Source organism: Xenopus tropicalis, chromosome 3 (genome assembly GCF_000004195.4).
Source record: "Xenopus tropicalis strain Nigerian chromosome 3, UCB_Xtro_10.0, whole genome shotgun sequence".
In the NCBI taxonomy this organism is placed as follows: Eukaryota; Metazoa; Chordata; class Amphibia; order Anura; family Pipidae; genus Xenopus; species Xenopus tropicalis.
The window spans coordinates 127,716,175-127,728,432 of NC_030679.2; the positions used below are offsets into that span (position 1 = coordinate 127,716,175).

General features: G+C 43.6%; 1 protein-coding gene across 2 annotated transcripts in view; it reads left to right on the forward strand.

The window, feature by feature from the left end:
* The window catches only part of dock5 (dedicator of cytokinesis 5), a 45,889-nt gene that overhangs the window by 29,378 nt on the left and 4,253 nt on the right, over positions 1-12,258 (forward strand). For both annotated transcript variants that reach the window (XM_004912550.4, XM_002932583.5), the window contains exons 25-46: positions 206-312; positions 581-717; positions 926-1,021; positions 1,324-1,422; positions 1,533-1,627; positions 1,792-1,870; positions 2,617-2,717; positions 3,657-3,715; positions 3,927-4,081; positions 4,741-4,826; positions 5,577-5,733; positions 6,447-6,487; positions 6,903-6,993; positions 7,443-7,562; positions 8,727-8,816; positions 9,001-9,105; positions 9,210-9,351; positions 9,530-9,611; positions 11,108-11,192; positions 11,312-11,398; positions 11,659-11,835; positions 12,065-12,148. In XM_004912550.4, the coding sequence (XP_004912607.1) occupies positions 206-312; positions 581-717; positions 926-1,021; positions 1,324-1,422; positions 1,533-1,627; positions 1,792-1,870; positions 2,617-2,717; positions 3,657-3,715; positions 3,927-4,081; positions 4,741-4,826; positions 5,577-5,733; positions 6,447-6,487; positions 6,903-6,993; positions 7,443-7,562; positions 8,727-8,816; positions 9,001-9,105; positions 9,210-9,351; positions 9,530-9,611; positions 11,108-11,192; positions 11,312-11,398; positions 11,659-11,835; positions 12,065-12,148 (2,275 nt within the window). The remainder of the gene's footprint in view (positions 1-205; positions 313-580; positions 718-925; positions 1,022-1,323; positions 1,423-1,532; positions 1,628-1,791; positions 1,871-2,616; positions 2,718-3,656; positions 3,716-3,926; positions 4,082-4,740; positions 4,827-5,576; positions 5,734-6,446; positions 6,488-6,902; positions 6,994-7,442; positions 7,563-8,726; positions 8,817-9,000; positions 9,106-9,209; positions 9,352-9,529; positions 9,612-11,107; positions 11,193-11,311; positions 11,399-11,658; positions 11,836-12,064; positions 12,149-12,258) is intronic.

A 12,258-nucleotide genomic window follows, 5' to 3' on the forward strand; every position in this document is an offset into this window, starting at 1 on the left:
TACATCTTTTAACCATGCAACATCTCCTACATTCATATATTCATATTTTTTTTTCCTGTGGTCAGTCGCTCAGATTCAGACTTTTTTGTGTGAAACAGGAAGAACTTGGTTAAGGGTGCTATTATTTATAGATTTTACAGTAAAACCCATATCCTTTCATTTTCTGCATTCTAAACCTAATTGTAACATAAAAACATTGTTTCAGTGTCCTTTTTGCAAAGTTTGTGCAAAGTGTCCCCGCAGACCAACTCGTCCATCAAACTCTAACGTGTATGAGCAAAGTGGTGGAAAGTGATCTCTTCCTGCAGCCAGGTCAGTATGGAAACCAGCACGGCCAGCATGTTGTCAACTAATACTAGAACACGGTGGTTTTTGTGATCCTAATGCCAGACCATAAGGGTATTCATTTTAAATTCCTTCTTTCTTGCTTTTCTATTTAAATTTTAACCCTTTTTAATGAGTAAATAATAAAGGTTAGATTTTATTATTAGGTGTGCCAGTTCGTTACATGTGTTCTTTTCATTTACTTTATAGACCATAGAAGTAAGCAAGACTTTCTCTTTTTACACTGTTTCTTCAGAATGCAGAGATGCTCTACAGCCTCTTCTCATCGACCAGCTTAGCGGGCAGCTGGATGATAATTATGCCAAACCTGACCATGAAGCTTGTGGGCATCTCTTGAGCAACATAATAGAAGTCCTGCAGAGCAAGGAGGTGGTGAGTGAAGGGAGCTGAGCATTGCTGAGGAGATCAGGATTGGTTGGAAACCAGATCTACTCAACAGCAGCAGTTGAATGGGGGGGCAGAGATCAATGGACAATAAGCAGTAGGAGGCTTAGGACATACTACCTACTGTGTTTATTATGTTAATTTCACCTTAGTCTCTCTAAAATATTATTATTGATCTGCTGTCTCTACTCTCCAGGGGGAAACATCACTCCACATTCAGCTCATCATGGAGCGACTGCTTCGAAGGATAAATAGGACAGTGATTGGCATGAGCCGACAGTCACCGCATATAGTAAGGCAGTGTTTGTATAGGCTACTGGTTTGGGCAGGGGTGTGTGGGCTAGGAAAAGTGTGGGGGGGGGCAGGTTGAGCCAGGGAGTAGGGGGCACTAGGTTATGAGGGTGCCAGGCTGGGGCAGGAAATGTTAGTGATGCCACGGTATGAGACCATGACAAGGTTGCACTTGATTGGATGCCATACTAGCTGTTTGTGATACAGTTATCCTATTATATAAGCTGTTGGTGAGTGACCCTGGCATTGCTAAATAATATGTGATACCTTGTGTCTGCCCTGCCCCCTTTTCCACACTCACAGGGCTGTTTTGTGGCATGTATGACTGCTCTTCTAAGACAAATGGATGATTACCACTATGACTACTACATCAGCACGTTCCGCACCCGACAAGACATTATTGTAAGTTCCCCTACTTACTTGCATACAGTGGGCCAACTCTCTGCTATGCAGGGGCTTCTGGATTCCCACTCAGCACTTAATTCTCTCTTTCTCTCACCCATTCTTACCAGGATTTCCTGATGGAAACATTTATTCTCTTCAAAGATCTGATTGGGAAGAGAGTTTACCCCAAGGACTGGATGCTGATGACAATGACACAGAACAAGTTCGTTTTCTCACTCTTCCCATTTCCTTTTTGTGTTACTGGGCTTTTCACTAAACCCAATATTATGTAGCTCTCTTGCCTTTCCTATGATGTAGACTGGGATCTTCTGTGTCCTTCAACATAGTAATGTGAATGGGAATCTAATGACCATGTTTTCCCTGCAGGGTTTTTCTCCGAGCCATGACCAGATTTGCTGCAGTTTTGAACAAACTGTTTCTAGATGAGAGCAGCTTTGAACTCCAGGTGAGACGAGTTTCTCAGCACAAAGGGGACATTGAGTTTTTGAAGCTGGGCTGATTCGAACAAAAGGAATAATTATTTTAAAGTAGTATGTGGAGTATGTAATATGCAGTCACAGTGGAGTTTTCTGGCTCTTAGTAATAGAATTAATAGAATCATATAAGAGCATTGTTGCCAGGATCAGACTTGATAATTCTGGCAAAAGCCAGAGAGACTGCTGTAAGATGCCCTAGACAGTCACTATTTAGTGGGCTAGTGGGGTGCTGTTTGGGCCTCTGTGTACTTGAAATGCCAAGACCTATTTTGACTCCCAGTCCAGAACTGTATATTGCCGCTACCCCAAGTGAATGACCCAAAGGTGTTTCTTTTGCAAACTGTGACACTGTGGCCTCTTCTCTACAGGAGGCAGGGAACCAGCAACCCTCACCCCTATATGCACTATAGCATCCCACTAACATTGAGTTTAATTATGGGGCTTATATCTGCCATCTATTAAAAAGGGAGTTTATTTTATAGTTAACTTGTTAAAAGCAACTTTTTAAGTTGGTCTTCGTTATTTATTTGTTAATTATTGCTCCTGTTCTGCCTGAGAATGCTTTCCTGTGGCATGCTGAACAAAGACTTTTTTTTTGTATTCCTAGCAATATTTATGTCCTGTAATAACTAAAATGTATTCTTTACTAAAAAGCAGTGTGTAGGTTCTGCAGAGGAGGACACTAACCCTTTCCTTATTCTGTCTCCCTTCCCAGCTGTGGAATAATTTCTTCCATTTGGCGGTGTCATTCCTCACCCATGAGTCCCTGCAGCTGCACAGATTCTCCGAGGAGAAGCGGAAGAAGATCCTGAGCAAGTCAGTTTGTGTTGCAATGTGTCTCATTCCTTCAGTACCCGCTCTATGTCCCCTGCTTTCCTGGAAATATTCCTGCTCTTCATGTCCTTGGGGTGGGGGGGTGGGGGGGGGGGGGGGGGGGGAATGTTTATGTCTCAACTGATAGGATAATAGACTAAACACATAAGAGAGAATAATAGTGAACCACATGAGCTGATAACAAAGGACAAAAATTGAGCAGCTCCTAGGTTTCATTAAGAAGGCACTATTTAATTCCACACTTGGATTTCCAAAATGGCTTTAGGGCTCTGTCACACGGGGAGATTAGTCGCCCGCGACAAAGTCCCATCCCGCCGGCGACTTACATGTTCGCCGGTGGGATGGCGGGTCATGACAACTCGGGGAGATTAGTCGCCCGCGAACATGGAGTTTTGTTGCGGGCGACTAATTTCCCCGTGTGCCAGAGCCCTAACTCACAATAGGAGGGCCATGGAGCTGATGAAGAATCTTGCAGTCAGCCAGCCTGAGAGCACATCAGCAAGGCTTTAACTGCAGGTTGAGCCACTTTCATAGAAGCTATAGGAGAAAAGCAAAGGGAAATGTAGTATAAATGTAGCTGTATATTAGGCATACCCAAAGGGAAATTAAACCATGAAGGTGTAATCGACATATCAGAAATGATGCTGAGTGCCCTTATGCTTATGAACCACACCTCTCGGCATCCACTTACATCTGCCAACTGGGAACTGGGATTTAAACACGCGGTGGACATGTCCTTCATTTTTTTTTTTTTCTTTGAGACCTTTAATATAGAATCATAGGAGATGGTGCCTCCCCCTTAATGTAAGGGAACAAACATAAGGGATAATATGATTAATGTGTCTCTTTCTCTTTGTTGTGGGTAGTAAATTAAGTGTCTATGTGTGCACAGACATAAATATCTCTCCTTTCTTCTTGCAGATATGGAGACATGAGGAAGGAAATCGGGTTGAAGATCAGAGATATGTGGTATAACCTGGGTGAGTGGATCTTCTTGTGGATGTTCTTACAGACTGGCACAAAGCTAGATATTCAGGGCAGTCTGCTTACAAGTATGGGGGAGGGGGGAACCAGAACTATTATGGAGCAAAAGGTGCCCTAGCCATTAATGATGATGCACAGGTATTGTATCATTACCTGATCGGGGGTGGTGGTCATATTACTTAATTTTACTTTTTTCTCTTCCGTCAGGGCCTCATAAGATCAAGTTTATTCCCTCTATGGTGGGTCCGATCCTTGAGGTGACTCTAACACCAGAGACAGATCTGCGCAAAGCGACAATTCCGATCTTCTTTGATATGATGCAGCATGAGCACAACTTCAGCGGGAGCGGCCACTTTCATATGGTGACTGATTGGGAATATGGGGGTGGGACTTGTACATGAGGGGGGGCAGCCATACTCCCTGTAATAGGTAGACTTAAGGTGGCCATACGAGGGGCATGTCCGACCGATATCGGGCCTGAAATTGGCCAGATATCGATCGGGCAGGTTAAAAGATTTAGTCGGATTGGGGACCGCATCGGCTCGTTGATGCGGTCCCCGAACCTACTGCCCCATTGCCGCCATTATTAGCCTACATGTTCCCTGATATCGCCCACCCGTAGGTGGGGATATCGGGAGAAGATAGGCAAGCGAGCGGATCTTCACGTGTATGGGCACGTTTATTAGCCACAGTAGTTGTTAGTGATCTGTTTTGTTGTTTAAAGACTTGTGAAATTCCCAGGGCCAGGATAGACTTCTCTAGTGAAAAGATGGTCCCCAGCTTGCAGATACAATAATTGGCTGTGCTGCTGTTTTGTTGCATTGGCAGTTTTAGTGCACAATGTTTCTAGTGAGCTCTAGAGTTTGTATATGGACACATTGCAGGTCAGCAGTCTGGAAATCAGCCAAATACAAAAATAGGGAATGTGGAGTTCTGCTATGCACACAGTACCAACTGGCAGCCATGTTTATATGACTGAGTCGGTTTATTTAAATTCTTTTTTTTTCTTCTTCTTTTACAGTTTGAAAATGAATTAATTACTCGCCTTGATCAGGAAGTAGAGGGTGGGCGAGGGGACAGGCAGTACAAGGACCTCCTAGAGAGGCTGTGAGTCTTATCTACAAACCTTATGTTTTACTATTGTGCTTCATCTGTATGTCCCCTTCCACATGGCCCTTCTCCTTCTCACTCCTTCTCTTATAAGTGCACCTTTTTACAGGAGAGGAGTCACTTTACACTATTTCTCATACAGAAAACGCCCCAAGTTGTCCATTCAAACCCTTGGGCATGATACAATTGAACTTGAGCATCCAATATGCTTTCAGTAATGGGCATATGTCTAAAATTTGCTGAATTATAAGGAGGGTATCTGCCCAATGTTTGGCCACTGTCTGGCTATATCCTGTTTACCCTCTACAACTTTTTTTGTCTTTCAGGATCTAATGCTGCCCCTATAGATGCTCTGTGCATTCCAGTCCTTTGCTTTAGTTGGTGCACAGTTTTGTCACAATATGGTAACCTGCATGGTTATTTTATAATATAAATGACAATAGTGGATGTGCATTTCGATATTTTTTGCCCATATAAAAATATTGTAGTTTGTAGTTTTTTGGGGGGGACTTAAAGGAGTTACGATTAAACCACAAATAGGGGGGGTACCAATTTTTGTAGGTGCCCCCAAATGATTCTGATTGCAAACCTGCTACCCTGGGCTGGCACACTTCTTCAAAAATTGCTGCAGCCAGCTGTATTTGTTATGGTTCAGCCTCGCTGAATACCTTGATACCATTTTCTGCCTGGTCTGCCCTTCATTTTCCAATCAGTCACCATTCTTCCTTCCCTTCTATCCTGCTTTAGTTTGCTGGAGAACTGTCGGAAGCACAAGTATCTCTCTGGGTCAGGAGAAGTCTTCACGCTGCTAGTGAGCAGCCTGCTGGAGAATCTGCTCGACTATCGCACCATCGCCAATGACGAGAGTGAGGAGAATCGCATGAGCTGCACAGTCAACCTCCTGGTAATGCTTTCTTCTTCCCTTGATTCAATAACACTCATGTAGCTATGTATTTGGGGGGGACACACATTGCCTCTATGGTGGGCTGGCTGAGAGGGCCGCTCTTTGCTTGTTCACCTACATATTAAAGTCCTAATTAGCTAATAAAGGGGCTGAGTATTGGGAAGTTTCAGCAGGAGTGGAATTCAGGGTACTGGCACACAGGAAGATGTGTAAATATGCGCTGCTGCAGGTGGTAAATCTCCCTAATATGCCTTCATTCACCTTCAGACCGTGCCAAGTAAAAAACATTTAAAATAATCTGCTTCTTTAGCATTTTTCCCCCACAATTAAGCCAAAACACTGCATGTAATGGGTTTTACTTGCTGCAGGCCTAAGGTAATGTGATGTCTTGAATGAATTTTTGAGCCATTAAAATGTGGTTTTATTTTCACTGAATCAATTGCTGTTATAAGTGAAGGAGAAGGCATTTTTAGGAGATTTGTCTGTGTTAGAGCAGATTTACCACAGGTGACTGAAAATGTGCCTGTACCCTAAGAAAAGATGCAGGATGAGACTGAAACAAAACCAAGATATTAAAAAGAACTTTATGGTAAAAGAATTCCTTATAAGAAGAAACTGTCATTCCCAGCAGCCCTTGCTTTATTCCTTGCACCTCATTGCTTCCTTTCCTCCCACCCCAACATTATTTCTAATTTTCATTTGTCTTCCTACAGAATTTCTACAAAGAGAAGAAGCGAGAGGATATTTATATCAGGTGAGTTGGGCTGGCTTTATGTTATACAAAACCTGCCCCAGGATAGTGGCCAACATTTAGGTGCCCTAGGCAACCCAGCCTGCCACCGCGACCCGCAAATGCCAATCCATGTGCTTTTGTTCTCACACGTTTGCACTTGCTCTTTTGTGTGTAAACAAGCACACAAATGGGCCGGACTAGGGGTAGGCAACAAAAAGGGGTTAGGGCCTAGTGTCCCCCCACCATTATGCCCTAGGCATGTGCCTCTACTGTCTACCCCTACTCAGCTGAAAGCTCAGATACTGGTTGACATAGAAAATCCCTCTTGTAGAACAGATATTAATGGCTTGTTTTAGAGCTGAGGTTGTGGTAGTGAGAGCCATGATGGCATTATGTGTTATTGTAGCAGCTGCTCACACAGGCGTCTTGTGTTCAGGTATCTGTACAAACTGCGAGATCTGCACCTGCGCAAAGAAAACTACACAGAGGCGGCCTATGCCCTCTTACTGCATGCCGAGTTACTGCAGGTGAGATCTCTTTATTCATATCGATCGTATTAGGTGTATGGGACTTTAAGCTACTAAGCAATGCCCTCCCCTTTAAGCAACAGGGATTGTTTGTCCATATATTGCAATATAATCAAGCTGGCCAACTATGTCACAGTCACCCCCGGTCTGGCCAGTCCTACACTCGCTTTCATCTGATTTATTAAGAGTTCTACTGCTTCATTATACATATAATATCTCCATTTGCCTTATGGCAGCATCATGTAGGACGAGGAGGTGAGTGGTAATGTGTTCCCAAAATATGGTGTTTTTAAAGTAACATTAGTCGGTGATTAAGCAGTTGGGTATACTCACGCCTTGCTATTACCAGTGCAGTCCCAATGCTAACATGGGGCAGGTGCAGATGTCAGAACTGTGTGCTTGTGCACATTCCCATAGACTCTAGGTGTGACCTTGTCCTGTTCCATCAGTGGTCGGAGAAGCCATGCGCACCTCACCTGCTGCAGAGAGACAGCTACACAGTGTACACCCAGCAGGAGCTCAAGGAGAGGCTCTACCATGAGATCATTTCCTTCTTCGACAAGGGGAAAGTGAGTATTGTGTATGCGCCGGTCATTCAGAATATCCCCCCCTGATAGTATCCATATCTCCCCGGCACATCCTCACTGGCACAGGGTAAACATGCTGGTATAATCCCCTGGTATTGCTGCCCTTACGGCTGATGCTTATTGGGTAAAACTGCCCCCCCCTCCTCTTGGTCTTTTAGACTAACATCTGTAGGGAAAATACCCTCCCAGTTAGACTGCTACTCTCTAGTCTTCAGCTGCTGTAAGTTACACTGGTGCCCATGTGTTTCAGCACCACTTCTGCACATTTAATAAATCATTTTATTATTTTACCACCAACTGACTGAGCCTCTTTCATTGTGACTTTCATTGAGTTTTTCTGTTGAATGTGGGAGTGGTGCCATATTCTCCACTTTTTATTTTACCCACAATGCATTAGGGTTTTTTTTTCTTTTTATATCAAGATTTTCGTGTGCCATTACACATGCTGCCCCTGCCAGTAGCTCACTAATTGTATCCATATTGCACGTGCTACATTATGGGTATTACATGGGCATGGCATGGGCTTTCTCTAACCTGGTTAAAGGCAAGTGTAATGTACAGAGTTCTCTGCAAGCTACAGTATTGATATCATACCCTGCAGTACCATGGCACAAATGTCTTCTGTTAAAAATCTTTATTCATGCCTGTTGCGCCTAGTACCCCCTCCGCTGTAAATGTGATATCGCAGCTTCTGAATCTTGTCAAAGCTTTTAGAGCTTCTTTACCGTTATCTGCTTATGGATTGCTGAGACTCTGGGCTCCCTTAGTCCTGATATATAGCTTGGTTCACCCTAGTACAGGAGCTTTTGCTGTCCCTGGGCACTACAGAGTTCAGTTTGATTGTGTTGCCATTGTACTTAGGGCTAAGACACACAGAGAGCTACCAAGTAGCAGCTACTTGTCATGGCTACAAAATGCCAGAAAATACCCAGCTATAGACCATACTGAGAACTGTCTCTGCTAAAACACGCAATTATCAGTAAACTATCAGCATTGTCTGTTTTTGTAGCCACGACAAGTAGCTTTGTGTCTCTTAGCCCTAATATGTAGCTGCCTGAGTTTGGCCTGTACTTGCTATCTGTAATCATCTTTATGGGTCCTGTTTATTGATCCGTGTGTCTTTCTTGCACCCCTGCCTGGAGACAGATGTGGGAGCAGGCAATCATACACAGCAAGGAGCTTCTCGACATGTATGAGAACCAGATCTTCCATTATGAGGCCCTCAGTGTCTTGTTGGTAAGTGATAACTATTTCTGCCTATCAAACAGACATTCCCTAGCCTTTTAGATTGTAAGTTCTTGTGGCCAGGGACCTCCCCTGCCCTTTTCTTTGGTAATGGTTATTCTCGTGGTATTGTGTTTGATATTTTATTACTTCTTCCCCCTGAGCAGCAGCTGATAGTTGGTTTCTTGCTCTTCAGAATAAGCAGGCTGGGTTCTACCAGAACATCATGCGCTCTTTGAGGCTGCAGTCGGAATATTTTGCCGTGGGGTATTATGGGCAAGGGTTTCCATCGTTTTTGCGGGTGAGAATTTTCTTATGTGTTTGTCATACCCACTTTGTTTTGCTCTTTCTTTTTTCCCCAAATCACCAGTGCTAAATTTTAAATCCCATTCGTTTTTATTCCAGAACAAAATTTTTATTTATCGAGGGAAAGAATATGAGCGCCTAGAGGACTTTAACCTGTGGCTCCTCAATCAGTTCCCCAATGGGGAGAAGCTTTCCAGCAGTTCCCCTCCAGGAGATGAGATCCGAAACTCAACGAAGCAATGTATCCACCAATCAGAAATGTGATCTTCTGAATAAGGGCAGCTCTTTCTATAACAGGGTGACTAGTTCTTGGGGACCTCTTCTTTCTGTGGTTCTTCACCTTTATTAGCAATAGGGCCTTATGTTCTTAGCGTAGTTTCAAATACCAGTCACTGTCTGCTCCTTAATATCCCACACAGACGTACAGTGCTTCAGTGTCAAACCCCTGATGAACCTCCCGTCTCGGTACAAAGAGAAGCTGGTTCCGGAGCAGATACTCGGGTAACGACGCACCCTCCCCTTTGGTTTACTTTCAGTCTGATGAGAGTAATGTCAAGGAGCCTGTTTATATACATGTATAGCAACTTATGTCTGCGTGCAAGTAGTCCAGCTAAAATATGCATCAGTGATGAGCCAGTTTTAAGCAGGGAAGGTGCTGCTTTCATAATGACTGGTGAATGAGGGCATGGAAGTATAAAGCATAACATGGTAGAACTGTTTCTCATACGTCATTGGTGGACACAGGAACCATTGGGTTAAGCTCCTCCCACCATAAAGCAGGACACCGGAGGGAGGGACCATGGTTTCTAGGGAAACCTGACTCAAGGCTTCTGTCAGTCAGTGACTAGCACTGACAACTGAACATCCCATTCATGACCAGATAGGAGACATTATTCAACAGGAATGGAACACCCCAGAGAAAAAAAATTCAGCCATCTAGAAGATTTTCTTGCTCTTATCCATTCTCCCAAGGAATTGATGAAGAGTGTTGCGCCGTGCCGGTATCCCGCCTATTCAGAAATACAACACTCCCAATACCCGACACAGTGGCCTGGAGAGCTTATATATATTATATATTTCAGTTGTGTCAGTGACCTGCCCTTTTGGGGAAGGTGGAAGGAGTTTAGCAACAAGTTCTTAGCTACTATATATTAGAAATAGTATAGAAGCAGCAGGGCTGTTTTTAGGGGATTCCAAACAAGGGTGGCTGCCCAGATAGGGCCATGCAGAGCAGCACTTGTAGATTGGAAGATGTGGGATAGCTGCTACAGTATGGCAGGGTAGTGATAGTAGAGCAAGATGATCCTTTGGGTGCTGAAGGTCAGGTAAGCACTACTTTTATATAGGAAGAGGGTGGAATTGCTAGTATAGTAGGGCAAGATGGCAGCAGTTAATATGATCAACCCTCAATGGTCAGCCCTCAAAGGCGTTGTTCAACTTTAGACTGACCTTAAGTATGACACTGATATTCTAAAATAATTTGGAATTGGATTTATTTGATATTATTTATGGTACTTCAGTTAGTTAGCTTTTGTTCACCAGCTGGGTCTTGTTCATTGGATGCTAGGGTCTTGTTTAACATTCAAACCAGACAGTGGTTTGAATGACTGGAATATGAATAGGAAGGGGCCTGAATAGAAAGACAAGGATTAAAATTTATCAGAGCAATATTTTTTAACTGCCAGGGTCAGTAACCCCCATTTAAAAGCTGGAAAGGGGTTGAATAAGGTAGGCAAATAATAAAAAAATCATAACAAATAAATAATGAAGACCAATTGCAAAGTTCCTAGATATAGAACATTCTAGAACATATTAAATTGTATTGTTCAGCTCAAATCACCCTCCTATAGGGAAAAGCTCATAGTTGTAGCACAACAACTGCTAAAGGGCCATTGATCATCGAGCTATAAATGCTTTATCCTGAGCCCCATTCAAATACCAGGCCTGGGAAGCAGAGATCTCTCACCCTGCTGTAACGAGAGCCTATGTCATTACAGTTACTATCGCTATAATGAGGTGCAGAGGTTTTCTTACTCCAGACCCTTTCGCAGAGGAGAGAAGGACCCCGACAATGAATTTGCGGTGAGAATAGATTCGATTTTATTTATACACATATTAAATATTTTGCTAATAGCGGTGCGGAGAGGCACAGGCGCTGCTACACCCGTACACTTACCCGTATGTTTCCCTGTCTCCCACAGACCATGTGGATCGAGAGGACCACATTCACAACAGCGTATAAACTGCCTGGGATTCTCAAATGGTTTGAAGTGAAACACTTCGACACTGTAAGTCACGCCCTGGATGGTTATGTATGTAACCCTGGGTTGGTTTTAAATTTGAATTGTAGGATCTGGCAAATTGATGGGAAAGGGATGGTTATTCTAGAGGTAATGCTGCAATGAAATTATCATTTTGGCACTTGAAACAAGTTGAAAAATCTTGATTTTGGCATGTTAGACAATATGGCTTACAATTGCTTATTCAGGGGGGCTTATAGCTTTGTATTCATTTACTGTATAATGCATTCCTCCTCCTCTCCCTCCAGGAAGAGATCAGCCCCCTGCAGAATGCAATAGAGACAATGGAACTGACCAATGAGAAGATCAGTCACTTGGTTCAACAGCACAGGGCGGACCAGAGCCTCCCCTTGCACCCTCTCTCTATGCTCCTCAGTGGTATTGTGGATCCGGCGGTCATGGGTGGCTTCTCCAACTATGAAAAGGTGCCCAGTGATGTTCCCTATGCAATAGTTGCCCTTCTCTGCACCCTCTCTGCAGTACTTGTTGGTGATATGTTATAGTTGGGCGGTGTCTGGGTGACCAAATGCACCTTCCCCTTGGCATGTTGAACTGCCATGAGTATGCCACCTCTGCCATTTATTGCTGTAACCTGTATTCTAAATGTATATTTCTCTCTTTCCTCTCTTATACATGTTTTTATATCTCTCTCAGGCTTTCTTCACTGAACGATACCTCCAGGAACATCCGATGGATCAGGATAAGTTAGAGTTGCTCAAGCAGCTGATTGCTCTCCAGGTCAGTGCTGGGGTCTGTACGTTATTACAATATTTACTCCTAGTTACTCCTGTGGGTAACCCCTCAGCCTTCTGTACCCATGTCTTCCATGGGCTTCATAGACAAATGGA